General features: G+C 52.7%; 1 protein-coding gene across 5 annotated transcripts; it reads left to right on the top strand.

Annotated features, from left to right (window-relative positions):
• Positions 1 to 735: 735 nt before the first annotated feature.
• MAP3K12 (mitogen-activated protein kinase kinase kinase 12) lies at positions 736 to 18,670 on the top strand. 5 transcript variants are annotated; one of them, XM_072654821.1, is made up of 14 exons: positions 736 to 841; positions 10,595 to 11,075; positions 11,698 to 11,881; positions 12,090 to 12,281; positions 12,418 to 12,576; positions 12,949 to 13,107; positions 14,485 to 14,593; positions 15,431 to 15,540; positions 15,679 to 15,795; positions 15,970 to 16,107; positions 16,296 to 16,917; positions 17,140 to 17,210; positions 17,294 to 17,579; positions 17,934 to 18,670. In XM_072654821.1, the coding sequence occupies exons 2-14, from the start codon at positions 10,631 to 10,633 to the stop codon at positions 18,030 to 18,032; spliced, it is 2,691 nt and encodes an 896-aa protein (XP_072510922.1). In that variant the 5' UTR covers positions 736 to 841; positions 10,595 to 10,630; the 3' UTR covers positions 18,033 to 18,670. The 5 variants fall into 5 exon arrangements, with proteins under 5 accessions (XP_072510922.1, XP_072510918.1, XP_072510919.1 ...); XM_072654818.1 differs by adding an exon at positions 1,687 to 1,863 and having other exon boundaries at positions 747 to 841; positions 15,431 to 15,795; XM_072654817.1 differs by having other exon boundaries at positions 15,431 to 15,795.
• Positions 18,671 to 19,007: the final 337 nt, after the last annotated feature.

The raw sequence follows: 19,007 nt of genomic DNA, 5'->3' as shown, positions 1-19,007 counted from the left end.
CCAAACGAGGTCTGGAGGAAGTCCGCCCAGAGGCCCAGGCCGCGGCTCCCATTGAATCCAAAAGCTTCCTTTGTTGAGCTCTAGGATGAGGGGGGTCTTGGAGGAAAAGAAGGGACAGAGGGGAAGCAAGGAAGACCGTTTTTATTTTCATCTGTGTGGGGGGAAAGAAGTTGAAAAAATGTGCCCCGAGGGGTCCTGAGCGGGATCCCGTCAGGCTGGGATGTAGGCAGAGGAAAAGGCCTGGCTGGACCCAGGTGATGGGGGAACATGAGAGAGCTGGGGCGAGTTTGAGGGGAGGGGGGGAAGAAAGGGGTGCTCTGTGACTAATGTTGAGTCTTGGAGGGAGGACGGCGGACATGGGAGACCCCGAGGACTGGAGAGGCAACTTGAGGGGCGCGGGGGGCGGCCCTGGGGAGAGGCAGAGCGGGAACCAATACCCGAGTTGCGGGGGGAGCTGGGGGAGGGGGCGGGGAGGGGTCTCGGTTCCAGGAGCGGGGGGATGAGCTAGAAGCTGGGCCGGGGAGGGAGCAGCGGGCTCCTTTAAGAAGCCGGCGGCTCCCGGCGCATCTCCCCCGCTCAGGGCGTGTCCGTCCCGGAGGGCCAGGGGCGGGGGCCGGGCCGGCGGGGGGGGGTGGGGGTCGGGGGAAGGAGCCGCGGCCCTGGACGCGGCGGGCCGGAGCATCGCCCGTGACACCGCCCCGGCTCCGGTCAGGGGCAGCGGGCGGGGGCGGAGGGAGGAGGAGGAGGAGGGAGGGGTGGAGGCGAGGAGCCGAGAGCAGCATCCGGAGCAGAGCCGCAGCAGCGCCGCCTTTTGTGCTGAGGCCGCGGCCGAGCCCCCCAGGTGAGAGCCGGGCCCGGGGGGGCGCCGCGGAGTGGGGGGGTCCTGCGGCCCGGAGGGGCGGGGCGCGGCGGGATGGGGGGCTCCGCGAGCTTGTGGGGATGGGAGCCCCAGGGCGGTGGGGGCGGGAGGGTGGAGATCGGAGGAGGAGGCTGGGGCAGAGCCGGGGGAGACGATTCGGGCGGGAGGCCGGGGGAGGGGGGGGGGGGGGGGTAGGACCGGCAGAGGAGCCGAGTGTGGATGGAGGAGGATGGAGGGAGACGGGAAGGGCAGGGCAAGGCCTGGCGCACCTGGCAGGGCAGAGCCGGAGCCTGCAGCACCGAAGGCACCTGCTCCTGGGTGCCCAGACCTTAGGCCCCCTGGCGCCTGGCTCCCCGCGGGATAGCCCTCCTCCATCCAGCTGTTGCATCCCCCCCCAATGTGACATCCATTCTCCGCCTCATCCCTCCCCTGGCCTCGGCCTTGGGTTCGATGAAGACAGGAGCACAGAGGAGGGGGAAGGCTCCCAAACGGAGGAAGTAGGGCATGAGGGGCCGGGAAGGAGCTGGCCCTAAGAAGGGAGGGGGTGCCTCACCCCGGGAGCAGAGATTCACCAACTCCTTGGGATGAGAGCAGCCGAATCTCTAGGTGGGACGCTGGGATTCTCCCTGACCCTGCAAGCCTATCTTTCTAGGTGGGAAGAAAGATCCAGCTGAGTTCTCTCCAGCAACCCAGTTTTCTGTCAGGCTAGGAATAATAGCTGGCATTTCTATAGCACTTCAAGCTTTACAAAGTGCTGTACATGTATCTTATTGGCTCCTCACAACAGCCCTGGGAGCTCCATACTGTTATTATCCCCCATTTTACAGATAAGGAAACTGAGGCTGAGAGAAGATAAGTGACTTGCTCAGGGCCCCAGAGCTACCAGATGTCTGAGGCAAGATTCAAACTGGGGTCCTCCTGACTCTACCTCGATGCCACAGTGAAGGATTTCTCCCAGATCCTACCAGTATCCCTGTAGATAGAGCCACCTGCCCTGATTCCAGGTTTGACAACCCTTATTTTGAATTAAACTCTGTCCTTTCTCAGCCTCTGAACACATGGGGTTTTAGCCAGATTGGTGACACAGCTGGATTAGTGAGGTACGAAAAAAGGCCAAATCTAGCTTCCTCTGCCCAACTGCTTTCAGTGTTTCCTGTAAAGAGCCCTACCTAGGGGCCCAATGGATAGAGCCCTGGGCCTAGAGTCAGGATAACTTAAGTTCAACTCCAGCCTCACATAGTTATCAGCTGTGTGACCGCAGGCAAGTCATTTAACTTCTGCTGCTGCTGAAGTTTCTTCAACTCTAAAATAAGAAGGAATAAGCATTTATATATATAGCACCTACTGTGTACCCAGAGCTTTACAAATATTCTCTTATTTGATCTTCACAACAGCTCTGGGAGGTAGGTGCTACTATTACTGCACCTCCCCCCCCCCCATTTTGTAGTTGAAAAAACTGAGGCAAATAGAGGTGAAGTAACTTGCCAAGAGTCACACAGTTAGTGAGTGTCTGAGGTCCAATTCAGGCCCACTGTTCCATCCACTGCACCGTATAGCTGTGTATGGTAGGGATAATAATAGCACTTATCTCCCATGATTATGAGGATCAAATGAGAGAATCTTTGTAAAGTGTTAAGCATAGTATCTAACTATGCTGGATGCTACTGTTACACACAGCAAATGCTTACTTCCTTCCAAGCCTGTTTTTCATTTAGGGGATGAGAACAGTGTTTGTTGTCCCTCAGCCCATCCTGGAAACTGGGGTTACCAGAGGCAGACTTCCACTCCCACAGCTACTCCCCTCCCACAACTACCCAATGCGTCCCCCCAACTAACACACCGCCACACAGCCAGACAACCAGCATGTCTGAGCTGGAGTGGAGTGACCGGCAGGAAAGAAAGCATAGGAAGTTATATAAGTGCTTGGAGATCCTTAAGGTAGCAGCTCATTCTTTGGTGATTTGTAATTAAAGGAAGAAAGACAGAAGATGGTATAACAGAAAGAATGATGTACCTAAGAGCCTGGACATCCTGGTCTGTTGCTAACTAGCCATATTTAATCTCTCCATGCCTCAGTTTCCTTATTTGTAAAATGATGAGATTGGACTAGATAGTTTCTTTCCTTAATAAGACTTTTCCTTCTGTTCCACAAACCTTGGATTTCTGGTTCTTAGTAGCCCTGGCTGTCCTCAAAACCCATTCTATTCTTTCCTTTTTCAGTCCAGGGAGACAAGAAATCTGACCCCTGAAAGAATCTTGGGGGAGGCAGGTGGCCAGCAAGGACCTTGGCTCCTCCCCACTCTATCTACTGTCCAGCCTCTGCTACCCCTGTAATTCCAGGGGTATCCCTAAAGACCCAACCTCCATCTGTTTCATGAGCCCTTTAGGGAGATGAGGGGGGAGGGGAGATGCTCTTATAACGATTCAAGTAGAGTTGAATCCAGAAGAAAGAACCATCAGATTCCTTTGGGGATCTCCATTCTTCTCTTGTCTCCCCTCCCTACCCTTACTCTGTGCCATCTCCTGTGTCTTCCTTCCTTTCTGCCTTTTTCTTTCTCTGAGGATTTCAAAGAACTGAGGCTGCTGGGTATGGGAAGCATCACTTCATCTATAGTTGTTGTGCTACATTGAACTTTTAGTAAGACTCCCAGCCATGATCCCAAGGAAATAGGATTTTTCTTGGTGCTAAGTGGAAGGGAAATAGAGGTACCAAGTATGAATGGCAAGACCAGATCCCAAAACTGAGACCAATGAGTCCTGAATCCTACCTTCTGTCCCTTAGACACAGTCATGACAACCATTACACTCCAGGTAGTAGATGTTTCTGAACCTGGCATTGGGATCCCCAAGATATCCCATAAAAGACTGAAAGATGAAGAAATCTAGGACAAAGCCTTCAGCTATTCCAGTCTGGGCAAGGAGAGTGGTTGAGATGCACAGTTAGAGGATGTTGGACTTGGAGTCAGGAAAACTTGGACTTAGGCCTGCTCCTTGTGCTTGCCGTGTGGCGTGAACCGAGGCAAAACACGTATGCTCTATCGTCTTGTATCCTGCATCTGTGTGCCCCTGAAGTCAAACTGAGCACCCCAGAGGGGTTAGTGGAGATGAGAGCTGTGTGTGGGAAAAGACTCTCCAAAGAGAAGTTGATGACCTCCTAGACTATAAGATTCTCCAGGGCAGGGACAGTGGTATATTTATCCATCTCCCAAAGTACCAGAGTAGGCACTCAATACTCGTGTTGTTCCATTTAAATTGAGTGAGGAGAACTAGTAAGAAGGCATAATAGGAGGAAAAGAATTGGGGTGGAAAATAAGACAGCATGCTGTAATAAAGTGGAAAGACCTGGGTGTGAGTCCCAACTTGGCCACCTGTGAGTATCGTCTCTTAGTGCATTTCCTTCCCTATCTGTAAAACAGGTCTAATGATCTTTGTGCTACTTCATGGAATGGTTGTGAAGAAAGTGTTTTGTAAAGTCAAAAGCTTTTTTTGTCCCTCAGGCCTGTACCCCGAGCCCCAAGAAAGCCCTGTTCCCATCTCCTCTAGATCCTCACACTATCTCATAATAGAATCCTTTGCCCTATTCCCACCCATAATAAGCCTCCAGATCTTTTGTGTGGCAAGGAAGAGGGGATTCGAGTGGATTCTACCTCTACAGTAAGGAAGCATCCACCCAAGCTTCCTGGCTTGCCTGCCCACTCTCCTGACCCTGGTGTCTCAGGGCCTAAACAGTGGGAGCCTGGACTTGTAGGGTATCCTTAGCTCTCCAAGGTATCCAGAGGAGGGATGAAAGTACCTAGTGTGTGGCAGGTGTTGTGCCAAGTACTATAATAATAACTAACATTTATATAGCTGTTGGAGGTGGCTCAGTGGATAGAGCACTGGGCCTGGAGTCAGGATATCCTGAATTCAAATTTGGCCTCAGACATTTACAAGCTGTGTGACCCTGGGCAAGTCATTTAACCTCCATTTGCCTTAATCTACTGGAGAAGGAAATGGCAAAACACTCCAGTTTCTTTATCAAGAAAAACCCATGGGGTCACGAGCGAACAACAACATATAGTGCCTGCTATGTGCTGGGCACGGTGCTAAATACACTTTACAAATGTTATCTCATTTGATCCTCAGTCTTGAGAGATAGGTGAGTTATTGTCATCTCCATTTTACAGTTCAGGAAATTCAAGTTTAAGTAAATTCTTTGGGGTTCCATTAAGTGTCTGAGACTGAATTTGAACTCAGGTCTTTCCGACTCTAGGCCCAGCACTGTACCCACTATACCACCTAGCCACCTCCAGAAAGGGAAATTTCTCCAGTTAGGGAATAATACTCTATATAAAGACAAACTCAGGCCTAGAGGTACTAAGTGGCAGATACAGGATTTGAATCTGGGTGCTCTGGCTGGAAACCAGGAAAGCAGCCTTTGTTAACTCTGTCCTGCTCTGCTTCTTGGGTGTATTGAGAAAGGGAAGCGGGGAGATCCTGCATCCCCACAAAGATTTCACTTACTCTCCCCAAAGGTCTTTGGGATTTGGGGAAACTAGGGACCTACATTGATGGATCACTTCTTTCCCTAAATTACCCTTCAGAAGAAAGGGGAGAACTAGGAGTCGGGAGATCTGTGTTCCAATCTCAGTTCTGCCACTTACAACTGAGAGACACTCTTCTCTTCCTCTCTCTCTAGGGCTTAGTTCCTCAACTGTAAAATTAATATTTTAGACCAAATAATTACCAAGGTCTCTTTCAGGGTTATAGATGCTACAGGGCAAGAGGGTAGTCTTCCACTGATTCAGAGGGGGGAAGTTGGGACCCACTGAAAGAGAAAAGAATATCCCAGGAATCAGAACTAGCTGTCCTGAGCTCCTCATCCAAAATCCCTAAGAGAAAGGCAACCAGGCAACTTTGAGGTGGGTTCCAAAGACCATAATTAGCACTGGAAGAAACCCTAAAGGTCATCTTACCCAACCTTATTCATTGAGGAGCACCCAGGGGATAATAAGAGACTTATTCAAGGTCACCTATAAAGGAAGTACCCAAAGAAGGATTGAAATCCAGCTCTGTAGACTCTAAATCCAGGGTTCCAGGACTAAACCTGGATGGAGAGGCAAAAAGTATTCTTAGCATCCAAACCAATGGATATTCTGATTACAAATCTGTATGCAGCTGTGAGAAAGGAGCTCTCCCTCTTCCTGCTTATTCTCCCCCTCCCCCCCCAATCTGCTCATCTGATAGGGTTTGAGAGAATTTAGTTAGATTAAGAGATGGAGTGAGAAAACCTGGTGTCCTCTCATTGACGGTGTGGTTGACATCGTTTCTGTGTCAAGTTCTGCTCCATCAGCCCTCAGAGTGGGGAAATAAATAACCCACATGTCGTCATGGACTTGGGGGTGCACGTATCTCCGCTGTGCTTGGGGGCAAACTAAGGCTGAGGTGACTTGCCCGGGGTCACACAGTAGCTGGTGGAGAGGATGGATTTGAATTCGAGTCTTCTGACTCTCCAGTTCCGGGTTTTTTCCACAGTTCACTGGCTAGATGAAGAGACCCTCCCTTGAAGAATGTCTGCCTTTTACATTAGTCTGGGAGGCCCTGGAGAGCAGGGACTGTATTCTGCCTTACTTTGAATCCCCATTTTAGTGCAGTGACTGGCACATAATAGGCGCTAAATTTCTGGTGGACCCGCTTCAACATTTAAATTCAGTAACTATTGAGTCGAGGCAAGGTGGCATAAATGGGGAGAGATCCAGCCTGCAAACCAGGGAGATTGGGTTCAAGTCCCACCCCCACCCCCCCAAACACTGACTCTGTGACCAGTCTTTTAACCCTCTCAGTGTATTAGGCAACCCTCCACGTTTGGAGTTCCCTATACCAGTGAAATCACAGGTGTCCAGTCCCTGTCCACTGATTTTCAGCAATATTTCCTGTGATAACTAACTCCCGGGGAAACCTTCCCCCTCACCAAAGACCATATACACAGATAGGTGTAATACAGAGTGGACAGTGGAGAAGGCAAAAGGGAGACCCGGTCAAGAAGCCTTAGGAGAGCCCGAAGAGGGGGAGATCTGGAGGGGTAAGTCATGTTTGCGCAGGGCCAGAGCAGGGGGTAGTCAGGGCAGGCTCCGCCAAAGACGTGGCACCTGGGCTCGAATTGAGGAAGGCTGGTCTTTGGAAAGACTGAAGGAGAAAGGGCACTTGCCGCCGTGGGGCGCGGGGCCGGGGAGCCCAGTTTGCACCTGCCCGGGCGCTTTCCGCCCACAGCGCTGACAGTTGGCAGCTCGCGGATTTCTCGGAAGCGGGTGCCTACGTCCTAGGCTCAGCTAAGAGCCAGGACCCACGAATGGTCACCCCCTCCAGTGTTCTCTGGGACCCTCGGTCTCTGAATAATTGATGAGCTAGGAAGCGGCCCCTCCCTCCCCGGGGGGACAGAATGTCTGTGCCCGGTCTCGCCTCCCCTCCCTCCCCGATGGCCCTGGCGCCGAGGTCCCGCTGCGGGCCGGTGGGGCACTTGGACTCAGCTGGCGGAGCACAGGAGGAGCTTTTAGTGGGAAGGGGGTAAGGAGAGAAGGGAGCTCCCCCGGACAGCCCGTGTGTCTAGCCTGGACTAGGCAGCAAACACGCAGGGCAGGGTCCGAACCTGGCCCCCATCCGGGGACCCCGGCCGGGCCACCCTGGTGCCCCCCAAGGCCGCCGCTCCCTCTGCCCTTTGAAAGCAGCTGCACAAACAAGCGGGTGGAACAGGCCCCCTCCTCCCCTCTCTCCCCAGCCCCAGGGCCCGGGCGTCACGGGGCTGGCTTTCGGACGGTCTGGCCGGCTCCGGCTCTGCGCGGTGGGGGGGCCGGGGCACGCTTGCGGACAGACACCTGGCCAACTCAGGGGTGGACTGCTCAGCAGCGGCCCCGCCTTTCCGTATCTCTGCCGGGCTTGTCCCTGGCCCGAACTTAGAGAAAAACAATTCGTTTCTCTTAATACTTAAAGTTTCTTCTTCCCCCGCTACAGCGAGACAGGCAGGTTAGGGTGATTAGGTCTCCCCTTCCCGACTTGCCCAGGGTCGCAATGGGATCCGAGGTAGGACTCGAACCTAGGACTTGACGCTCCCCAGCCCCACTCCCAGTGCCAAAGCCCACAGCGGAAGGTCCCGGGGCACCGAGAGGGAGGGAGAGGGGATCTGGGAGGAGGCCCGTCAGCGAGCAGACAGCAAACGCGAAAGAGAGGCTGGGCTGGGGAGGGGCGGGGCCTGCGGCCGTGCCCCGCCCACCAACCTGGGTGGCCACTCACGTGACCCCCGGGCTAATCTTGTCCCGGTGACTTCAGCGCCGCCTCTGGCCCCGTCGCCATAGTTACTCGGCAGCACCCCCGGCGCTTCCCCCAATCGGCTTCCCTCCCTCCACTCCACCAGCCACAACCAACCTCAGCTCCTCCCCTCCCCCACGCGCCCCGGGTAACCACGTGACTAGCGAGGCCCGCCCCCCCGGGACCCAGGCCGAGGCTCCCGAGCTGAGCTGGCTGGAGCCCTGGGGGCGGGGCTGGCCTAAGTCGCCTTCGCTCGTGCCTCGTTATTCCTGACTGGTGACCTTGTCTCTGGCGCCCCCCCAAGCACCCCCAAGCGCCCTGGGCGGGGTGGGGTGGGGGCGGCCTCTGGTCGGCCCTCGAGGGCCCCGGGCGGGAGGTGGAGGTGGGCCCGTCAAAGGCTCTCGGTCCCGGCTCCCGCTCCCGAACGGTTGCCAAGCCAGCAAGGCTTCCTTAGCTGCCCTGTGTGCCCCGTCCTGCGGGGGGCGGGGGCACCAAGATAGCCTCTGCCCTCCGTGGCCTCCCGGCCTAACGCGGGCGGAGAGAGGGTGGGGGGATCCGGAGGCGGAGCTGAGACGAGGGCGCAGAAGCACGTGCGGAGCCCAGTCTCGTCGGGGCGAGGCCTGTGCGGGGCGGCCCAGGGGCAGGCTCCGATCCCGGCCGCTTCGTGTCAGCGCAGGGCGGCCAGGGCCGCTTACTGGACCTGGGGCGCTGCTGTTGCTAATGAAGTCGCCCTGCAGTAATCTAATAATTCATCAGTTTAGCAGCTGGACCGGGGGTGAGGCGAAGGGGAGACAAGAGCCGGGAACTTTGAACCCAGGCCCGCGGAGCTTCGGCGGCTACCGCCCATTGGGGTGCCCGAGGACCCCCCAGAGTGCGCCTCGGAGGTGGCGTCACAGGTTCTTCAGGAGCTCTGGCAGGAGGCTGGCAGTGGGGATGGGTGCAGTTTGGTGCAGGAGACAGGGCACGGAGTGGGCACGTAGATGATCGGGAATCCCCAGGCTGGAGCGCTGTCGGGGGGCAGAAGCGCACCCCTGTCCCCAGTGTAACGTAGCGCCTGCCGTGTACATGATGCAGGGTGTGTGCGTGTGTGTATTTTTAGTGGCTTCGTCTGTGCCCAGCTCTCTGTCGTGCCCTTTGGGGTTTTCTTGGCAAAGGTCCTGGAGCACTTTGACATTTCCTTCTCCAGCTCTGTCCCCTGCCCCACGTAGCTGACATACGTATGTATACACATCACATGCATGTATCAATCACTAAGGTTTGCAAAGCACTTCACAAGCTGTCTCACTGAACCCTCACAACCCATTTTACAGGTGAAGACACTGATCACATGATCCCATCCACCGAGTGCTGAGGGTCAGGTTGTAAATCAAGCGAAGGAGACTGGAAGGGAAACCTGTAGGATCAGCTCCCCGACCCCTTCCCCAACCCTCCCATCGGACGATAACAGCTTTCACTTCTCTGACACCGCCCACTCTCTTTACAGTAATACCGAGACTGGCAGTGCCACTATTACTGCCATATCCCCATTTTACAGATGAGGAAACTTAAGATAGGGTGAGTGACCTGGGATCCGAATGGAGGGAATGCTCTTCCCTTAGTCACAGCGCCTGTCCGGGTGCCTTTGTCTTTGCAGCTTATTTGGCCATCCCTGTAGAAGCACTGTTGTTGAATGAGCAAAGAGAGCGCTGGTCTTGGAGTCAACGTCAAACGGTCTTAGTCTTGCCCTTAGCTGCCATCCTTGTTCCTCAGACACCTCCCTAAGACTTCTCCACTAAGTCACAGACAGTAGAAATCTCTAGAGCAACGAAGCCACAGATCACAGAGACCACAAATGGTCAATTGATCAACATTTAAGTGCTTTCTATGTCAGGCTGTAGGATGAAAAAACCTGAACAATCCCTGCCCTCAAGGAGCTAACATCCAGATTGGGGGGAAAGGGAGGATGTCAGTATGAGAGGTAGCCTACGCCAAGCTTTCACCCACCATAGAAACACCACTTTAGTCAATTTATCTAAGTTATCTATGCACTTAAGCCAGTATACATTTAAGTGCATGAGGGTATTAGATTTACATGAAAATAGCGATGTTCATGTGCCAACAAGTGGCGATGGTAAGATCCAAGAGGGAGACACAATAGCGTCACCAGTGTCTTTTGTAAGAAATTTGGATTGCATTCTTACCTGAGATTGGTGCAGCTACTATTTTAACCCAATATCCCCTAGTGAGATTAGCAGCACAGGCATGTAATCTGGATATCTTCAAGGGATTCCAGGTGCCCTTCCTTCTAGTGTGGCTGTTTCAAACCTATAGCTACAAGAGTCTAACCTAGTTGATAGGTTATGTTCAAGGCATGTGACCATGTGAGTTCGGTATCTCTACAATTAGTTGTCAATAGCTCCCTAGATGTGACCTATCCTTCCCACTATGTTCTGATAGCTCTTGTCCCCCCCACAGGGCAGCTTCCTTTCTGTCCCTTCCTCCACAATAACCATGGCCTGCCTCCATGAGACGAGAACACCTTCACCCTCCTTTGGCGGTTTCATGGCAGCCCTAAGTGAGGCCTCTGTTCGAAAACTTGACCCAGACACTTCGGACTGCACTCCAGAGAAGGACCTGACCCCCACTCAGTGTGTGTTGAGGGATGTGGTGCCCCTGGGTGGGCAAGGGGGGAGTGGGCACAGTCCTTCCCCAGGTGGGGAAGCCCCCACAGAGGCCTTTGCCAACAGTGTCCTGCAACTGCATGAGCAGGAGGCTGGGGGCCCAGGAGGGGCTGCAGGGCCCACGGAAAGCCGGACCCCCCGGTTCCGAGCCGATGAAGTCAGGCTGCAGTGTCAGAGTGGCAGCGGCTTCCTGGAGGGCCTCTTTGGCTGCCTTCGTCCAGTCTGGACCATGATTGGCAAAGCTTATTCCACAGAGCACAAGCAACAACAGGAAGGTAGGTTGTATGCTTGGATACTCTTGTCCTTTTTGTGGGAGAGCTTAAGATACTGACCCTCCCCCTCCTCCATCCTCTGTTCAACAGGGTTCTGGGCACCTAACTCCCTCCTCCCCTTGGATTCTGTTCTGTAATTCCCACAGCCTATGCAATGTTCTGGGCTCTCTAGTTCTGCCCTCTTAATACCCTACCTGGACAGGCAGAGTCAGAGCAGGCCCTGAGACTTTGGCAAGTTCAAGGGGTGGAAAATGACACCCAAGTTTCACTGCCACCCTAAACTCTGACGATAAGGACACTTGTTGACTTACTGCCTATCAGCAATACTCCCTTAAAAATCAGAGTACCTTCCTATCCACCTGGTGGTCACATCTGCCATCTTTTTCCTGACCCAACCTTCTCTGATTAATTCACTTACTTTGAATTCATCAGTTCATTTAAAAGAACATTTATTAAGCACCTGTGTTGCAAGTGCTGAGAGTCAGTCAGACAGGAACGTATAATAGACCTTCCTTTCACAAGCAGCTTAGAACACTTAACATTTCAGGGCGATTCCCAAGTCTCCAGCTCCCCCCACCCATGCCTGAATCCCTTGTTTTCCTGATCCAATCCTCTCCTCCTATAGACCTGTGGGAGGTGCCCTTTGAGGAGATCCTGGACCTGCAGTGGGTGGGTTCTGGGGCCCAAGGTGCTGTATTCCTGGGACGTTTTCACGGGGAAGAGGTGGCTGTGAAAAAAGTTCGGGACCTGAAGGAGACTGATATCAAACACCTTCGGAAACTCAAGCACCCCAACATCATTACCTTCAAGTGAGGAGGAAGCCCTGACCTCGGAGGGGGACATGGTGGCATTATGGGTGTGAGTGGGTCCCCAAATAAGTGCCTTACATGAAAAAACATCTCTCTTGAAGAGATGGGAAAATGGTTCCCAAGCATGAGCCCTTTCAAACAGAACAGGGACAATCTCCCACTAAAGTCCTGAAGTGGGGTGCTGAGACTACCCTGCATTCTTTTCCAGGGGCGTCTGTACCCAGGCTCCCTGCTACTGTATCCTGATGGAGTTCTGTGCCCAGGGCCAGTTATACGAGGTACTGCGGGCAGGACGTCCTGTCACTCCATCTCTGCTAGTCGACTGGTCCATGGGCATTGCTGGAGGGATGAATTACTTGCATCTGCACAAGATCATCCACCGAGACCTCAAATCCCCAAAGTGAGTGAGTAAGGGGCTTCCCAGAGGTGTCTCAGTGACCCCCCCCTCCCGTCCCACTACTAGCCCAAGTCAGGTTGGCCTTCACCTTTGTCTCTCTGGACTCTTCCTGAAGTGACTGACCCCCTCTCCCTGCTAGCATGCTGATCACCTATGACGACGTGGTCAAGATCTCAGACTTCGGAACATCCAAAGAGCTCAGCGACAAAAGCACTAAGATGTCATTTGCAGGGACAGTGGCTTGGATGGCCCCAGAAGTGATCCGCAATGAGCCTGTGTCTGAGAAGGTGGACATTTGGTGAGGGCCAGGTTGGGGGTGGGAGCCAGGAAATAAGTGGCATGTCTAAGAGAAGGGAAATGAAGGAGGGACAGCCTAGAAATGAACCAGCAGAGGCGAGTTTGGTGAATTTCCCCTCCTACTCTTCCCTTGCCCCCATCCCCCCAGGGGGTCTGGGGAGGTGGAGCAAGGCCAAACGCAGGACTCTGGACTTTAGCTTGGAGTGAGAAATCTGGCTTTTCCTCAGATTCTGGGGAGGGATGGGGGCTAATGTCCAGTCACTTACCTAGGAGGGGGCAGGTGAGACAATAAAGTTAAGACAGTGTGGGCATGAGCAGTAAAGGAGAGATGAAAAGATCTGTGGGATCCTAAGGCTTCCTCTCCTCATGCCAGGTCATTTGGTGTGGTGCTGTGGGAACTGCTGACTGGTGAAATCCCCTACAAAGATGTGGATTCATCTGCCATCATCTGGGGGGTGGGCAGCAACAGCCTTCATTTGCCTGTGCCATCCAGCTGCCCTGATGGTTTCAAGATTCTCCTCCGTCAGTGCTGGTGAGGCCCAGGTCCAGATCCAGTACCCAGATGCAGGAACTAAAACCCATGGGGCATGAAATCTGAAGCGTGAGAGGCTCGGAACAAGAAAGTGGTTGAGGAGGTGAAAAAAATCTAGAAAGGGTGAATGGGACTGGAACCTGAGTGGAGAGTATGTTTCTGGCCACAGCCATACACACTCGTGCAAAAGTGGAAAACTGGGCCTAGGCGCAGAATAGGGATGTGAACTTCTCCCTGTACTCCTGCCCTTGAGGAGTGGAACCAGAGACAAGAATGGAAAATCGAAAACGGCCTCTGTGGGGCACCAGGGTTAGAACCCAGAATCAAGAAGTCAGAAAGACATTTATGTGCCGAGAGAGACCATGACCATTCATAGGATTGTAGAATTTAGAACTGTGAGGGCCCCTGGAAGCCATCTAGTCTCTCTCATGATTTTTACAGAGATGTAAACTTGTAGAGAAAAGTGAATTTAGGTGCCCCAGATCACACACAGAGTATGGCTAGAACTTGAACGTCGTCAGTCATTCAGACATTCAACAGACATTTATTAACAGCTCACATGTCTGTGTGTTTCAGTGCTGGAGGAAATACTAACTACAAACTGACGCCCCTTTTCAATAATCATTCAGATAGACATCTGCATAAAACACCACTACCACAATCTGGAGGGAGTGCCCGCGAGCTACCAAGCATCATGAAGTTGGAAGGAGGGAAAGGAAGGGCAGAAGGAGCTTTCCACAGGAGGTGGTGCTTCACCTGGAAGCCTGGGTAGAATGTCAGTAAGCAGACATGGAGATATCCATTCCATGTGTAGAGAACAGGAACAAAGGCAGGGGCAAGAATGGGACAAGACAGCATTTGGCCTCACTTACTAGCTGTGACCCTGGCCAAATCATTCAGCCCTGTTAGCCTGTTTCCTCATCTGTAAAATGAGCTGGAGAAGGAAATAGCAAATCACTCCTGTATTTCTGCCAGGTAAACCCCAAATAGGGTCACAAAGAGTTGGACATGAGTGAAAAAACTAAACAAGTATGGGACCTGTTGGTGAAACAGTGAGTGGTCTGGTCTTCTGGAGGATGTGAGGGCAGGACTGATAGCGAATGGTTACTGGTCAGTTAATAGGAATGATCAATTTTTGAGCAACTGGCCAGCAATTGCAGTCAGGGAGTAATGAGAACAGAAAGGAGACTGATTTGAGATAATGCTTGGTTGGATCTTAGAATCATAGGGAAGGGGGGTGCCAGATAGAGCCAGAAAAGACTATCCAAATCTGTTTAGGTGGGATGGGACTCATTTCTTACCTCAACATGGTCCTTGCAGTGCCTGTCCTGTGATGGTTTCCTTTCATATACCTTCCATATTTCCTTCTCCTTTCAGGAATAGTAAGCCCAGGAACCGGCCTTCATTCAGGCAGATCCTGCTGCACCTGGACATTGCCTCAGCTGATGTGCTCTCCACGCCCCAGGAGACCTACTTCAAATCCCAGGTGGGTGGGGTGCAGGAGTACACTGATAGTCCTCATCTCCCCTCCCCATCTTTCCCTCCTTGCTCCCCCTAAGAATGGAAAGTTCTGAGTCATGACACATTTCTGGGGTTATCTGAATGAGTTGGAATAGATTAATCAGCTAGGCTTAAGTCCTTAAGTCCTTCCCAGCTCTAATAATTCAAATTCACATTTTGATAATTTCAAAGAAAAACCCCTCCCAAGGTTGAGAGGGAGATAAGTCTATTATCTCAACACTTGACACTCTTAACTGGGTGAGGGGTTCCCCTTCTGCAGTGCAAATCACAGCCCTTTCCCCAAGTAAAACAAGACTCCAAGAGCTTATGTGATTTGCCTAAGACTGTGCAGCTGTTTTGAAAACACATCTGACTCCCAGTAATGTTAACTGCTAAAGGGCTGAACTGGACATCAGGAAACCTAGGCTCACACCCTGGCTCATTACTGATGGTGTAACTTCTGTTTCCACACCTGTAAAGTGGGGTTCATCCTTGCAGTACCTGCCTGTTGAGAGGCACTACATCACAGTAGGTAAAACCAAGAGTATCAGGGTTCCCGTTTGGCCTTATACACACAGGCCCCATAACACAGGACAGGTTATGACTTTCCTTGCCCTGGACAGCAGACTTGATGGAGAAATGAGATGAACACCTTCACTGCTATCAATGCCATCTATTTGGAGACCTGGACTCTGTCCTATGCCTCCAAACCCCATGTTACCTTCATCCTCCAGCCCTGTGGGTGCAAAGGACCAGCTTCCTTTTGAGGGCTGCTCAAGGACACTAACAGGGCTCTTCTTTCTCACCTTCTCCTCCCCCTCAGGCAGAGTGGAGGGAAGAAGTGAAGCTGCATTTTGAAAAGATCAAGTCAGAAGGGACCTGTCTGCACCGGCTAGAGGAAGAGCTGGTGACTCGAAGGAGAGAGGAACTCAGGTGTGGTGAAAGAAGGGCAATGACGATTCCTATGGAAGTCACCCAAGGGGCAGGGGGCAGAAAATCCTTAGTCCCAGCCCATTCCCAGAAACATCTGGGCATGGGCAGTTGTCAGATCATCCTCATAAACTTTGTTAGACATGCCTTGGACATCCGGGAACACTACGAGAGGAAGCTGGAGCGTGCCAATAATTTGTACATGGAACTCAATGCCTTGATGCTGCAGCTGGAGCTCAAAGAGAGGGAGCTGCTGAGGTAATCCACAAGCAGGCCCCGCTTCCCCCATTGGGCTCTGCCCTTCCCCTCTACCAGACCCAGCTCTGGTGACAATGTCTTGGCTCCCCCACTGCCCCAGTGCCCAGTCCCCGGTGGGTCCCTGCTGAGCCCATGTTCTCATGTGCCTAGCTGAGTGGGTGCCTGGATTCTTAGGCGGGAGCAGGCCTTGGAACGGAGATGCCCTGGGCTCCTGAAACCACACCCTCCCCGGGGCCTTCTGCATGGCAACACAGTGGAGAAGCTCATCAAGAAGAGGAATGTTCCACAGAAGCTATCGCCTCACAGCAAGAGGTAGGGCCTACATTCGGGGGGGGGGCCCAGGATGGGGCAAGAAAACTAGGAATCCTGAACATGCAATGTGTCTGACAGAGGTTGTTGAACACCCTAGTGTTTGCAGAATATCATGGTAGCAAACCCTTGGTGTGCTTGACCCTTTCCTTCGCCTTTACTTAACCTTCCCTATCTTCTCTTGCCTTTAGGCCAGACATCCTCAAAACGGAGTCTTTGCTCCCCAAGTTAGATGCAGCCTTGAGCAGTGTGGGGCTCCCAGGTTGCCCTAAGGGGCCCCCCTCTCCAGGACGTAGCCGTCGTGGCAAAACCCGTCACCGGAAGGCCAGCTCCAAGGGCAGCTGTGGTGACCTGCTTGGGTTTCGGGCATCTGTACCTAATCCTGAACCTGGGGGGCCAGGAAACCCAGGGAGTTTAGGAGGGGGACCCTCAGCTTGGGAGGTTTGCCCACCTGCCCTCCGGGGCCTCCATCATGACCTCCTTCTCAGAAAGATGTCATCTTCTTCCCCTGACCTGTTATCAGCTGCACTGGGAGCCCGAGGCCGAGGGGCAGGAGGGGGAGCTATGGAACCCAGCTCTCCCCCTCCTGCCCAGGAAGACACCCCTCCCAGTGAGGGATCAGCTCCTGGTTCTACCAGCCCAGATTCACCAGGAGGGGCCAAAGGGGAACCACCTCCAGCAGGGGGCCAAGGTGAAGGTGCAGGGCTGCTGGGTTCTAGCAGGGAGGGAACTGCTGGAAGAGGAAGCAGGGCTGGTGCCCAGCACCTGACCCCTGCTGCGATGCTGTATCGAGCTGCTGTCACCAGAAGTCAGGTGAGGTGTAGGCAAAGGGTCTGGAGCAACTACTTCCTGTTGCCCCTTAACCCCTCTCATCCATGTACCCAATTGTCCCAAATCCCAGGTGGCGTACAGCTCCACGCTTCTTGGACTCCCTTTTGTTTCCCTATCCCTACCATAACACTTTCCCAAATTTAGAAATTCCCCTCTTGGCTTCTGGTCCACAACCTAAACTGGATCCTTTTTCCTCTCCCAAAGAAACGTGGCGTATCCTCAGAGGAAGAGGAAGGAGAGGTAGATAGTGAAGTGGAATTGCCCACAAGACAGAGGTGAGCATGAAGTACAAAAGCCCAAGAGAATAAGGCTGACTTGCACGATATCTTCAATCCAAACCCCATTTTTTGGCTCACAGGTGGCCTCAAGGCCTGAACAAACGGCAGTCACTATCCACCTTCAGTTCAGAAAACTTGTCTGATGCAGAGGAAGGTACTGCTAGTGAACCATCACCCAGTGGTACCCCAGAGGTGGGCAGTACCAACACAGATGAGCGGCCTGATGAGCGGTCAGATGATATGTGCTCTCAGGGCTCTGAGATCCCACTGGACCCACCTGTTCCAGAGGGAGCCCTGGGACATGAACCTGGCTCCCAGCCCAGTCCACAGGAGGTGCAAAACCAAGCCCTACTCAGAAGGGAACAGGTGGGATATGAACAGGGGAACATGGGAAAGGGGAGTAAACAGTTTAGGGGCTTCCTAAGTTATCAGTTTTGATACCAAATTTCAGAAATGGATAGACTCAGGTGGGACCATCCAGCATTTACAGGAGGCTGAAGATCAGAAATCGAGATGATGGGAAAGTAGAAGAGGGGGATGATGAAAACGATCAGGCACAAGGGTACGAAGGGGTAGTGAAACCAAGGCTGGACACTAGGACGCATGCCAAGTTAGATGCAGATGTGACTCCAGTCATGGAAAAGAAAAGACCTCAAGCCTCAGGCTTCTCTCTCTGAACAAAGTCAGACTTATCACCCTTTTAATTCTCCTCTCTCCCAGGGCATCCTCAACTCTGAGGACTCAGACTGCGATAGCACCGAACTGGATAACTCAGGCAGTGCTGATGCTCTGCAGCCACCTGCCTCCCTCCCTCCGTGAATGCCACCCTTGCCCAATGTATAGAGAAATATTTATATAAATTATATATATTCGACACATATTCAACAGAGAAAAAACAGGGCTGCTCCAGCCTGACATCAGGATAATGGTCACATCCCACCCCCCCCCCAACCAAACTTCATCTGGACTTGGGGGAGACTGGTATCTATGGGGATAGGTTCAACCTAGGGACCTCCCTCACCCATTTCCATGGTCAGCTGGCTGTCTCTGGGGTAGAGAAAAAAATCCTGTTTGCCCTCCCTTTAGCCCTGCCCCCATCCCAAAAGTCTTGAGGGTAGGGGTAGGGCAACTGCCTAACACTGCACTTTTTTTTGTTTTATTACCCTGTTTACAAATTTTGCACTTGGGAGGAGAGAGGCCAGGGCTGAGTCCTCTCCTCTGGGGCTTCTCAGGTGATTATTCACCCTCCCTCCCTTTTTAAAAGAACCTCCCCTTCTCACTGGCTAAAGGACTCAGGAGGAACAGGTAGCAAAGAGCATGTGACGATGGCTCAGGCCAGGAAAATGGCATTATAGGGTCCTCTGTACCCAGTCCACCTGCCTTTTGGGGATGGGAACTATGTCACTGTTGTAACCCCTGTAAGATACCTTGAAATATACTCAATCCATGCAGGCTCAGCTGTTGAGTTTTCTTGTCAAGTGGGAGAAGCGCTACAGAATAAAGGAGTACAGAATTGGGCAGGGGGATGGGGGACATGGGGGAGGACACGGGATGGATAGGGGACTAGCACTTTATGAAATGTGAAAAGTTGAAGACAGAGCAGAACCTGAAAAATTCCTCCCTAATCCACCAAATACAATTAGTTCTGATCTAGGTTTCTTAAAATGCCTATATTTCACACCACCACCTTTTGTCACAAGGTATCAATGGAAAAATCCCAAAGAAGCTAAAATGGGTATCTTTATGCCTAGGTTTTCTCACTTGGAAAGAATCCATGGCAGTTGGGGGGAGGGG

The sequence above is a fragment of the Notamacropus eugenii genome, chromosome 3 (genome assembly GCF_028372415.1).
Source record: "Notamacropus eugenii isolate mMacEug1 chromosome 3, mMacEug1.pri_v2, whole genome shotgun sequence".
NCBI classification, from domain to species: domain Eukaryota; kingdom Metazoa; phylum Chordata; class Mammalia; order Diprotodontia; family Macropodidae; genus Notamacropus; species Notamacropus eugenii.
This window is presented reverse-complemented; position numbering and strand designations above follow the sequence as displayed.

Excerpts from the sequence above, each read along its gene's own strand:
- MAP3K12 (XM_072654817.1), top strand. The coding sequence starts at position 10,631 with ATGGCCTGCCTCCATGAGACGAGAACACCTTCACCCTCCTTTGGCGGT. Across the intron at positions 16,108-16,295 it reads CTATCGCCTCACAGCAAGAG|GCCAGACATCCTCAAAACGG; the intron begins GTAGGGCCTACA and ends TCTTGCCTTTAG. Across the intron at positions 17,211-17,293 it reads GAATTGCCCACAAGACAGAG|GTGGCCTCAAGGCCTGAACA; the intron begins GTGAGCATGAAG and ends TTTGGCTCACAG.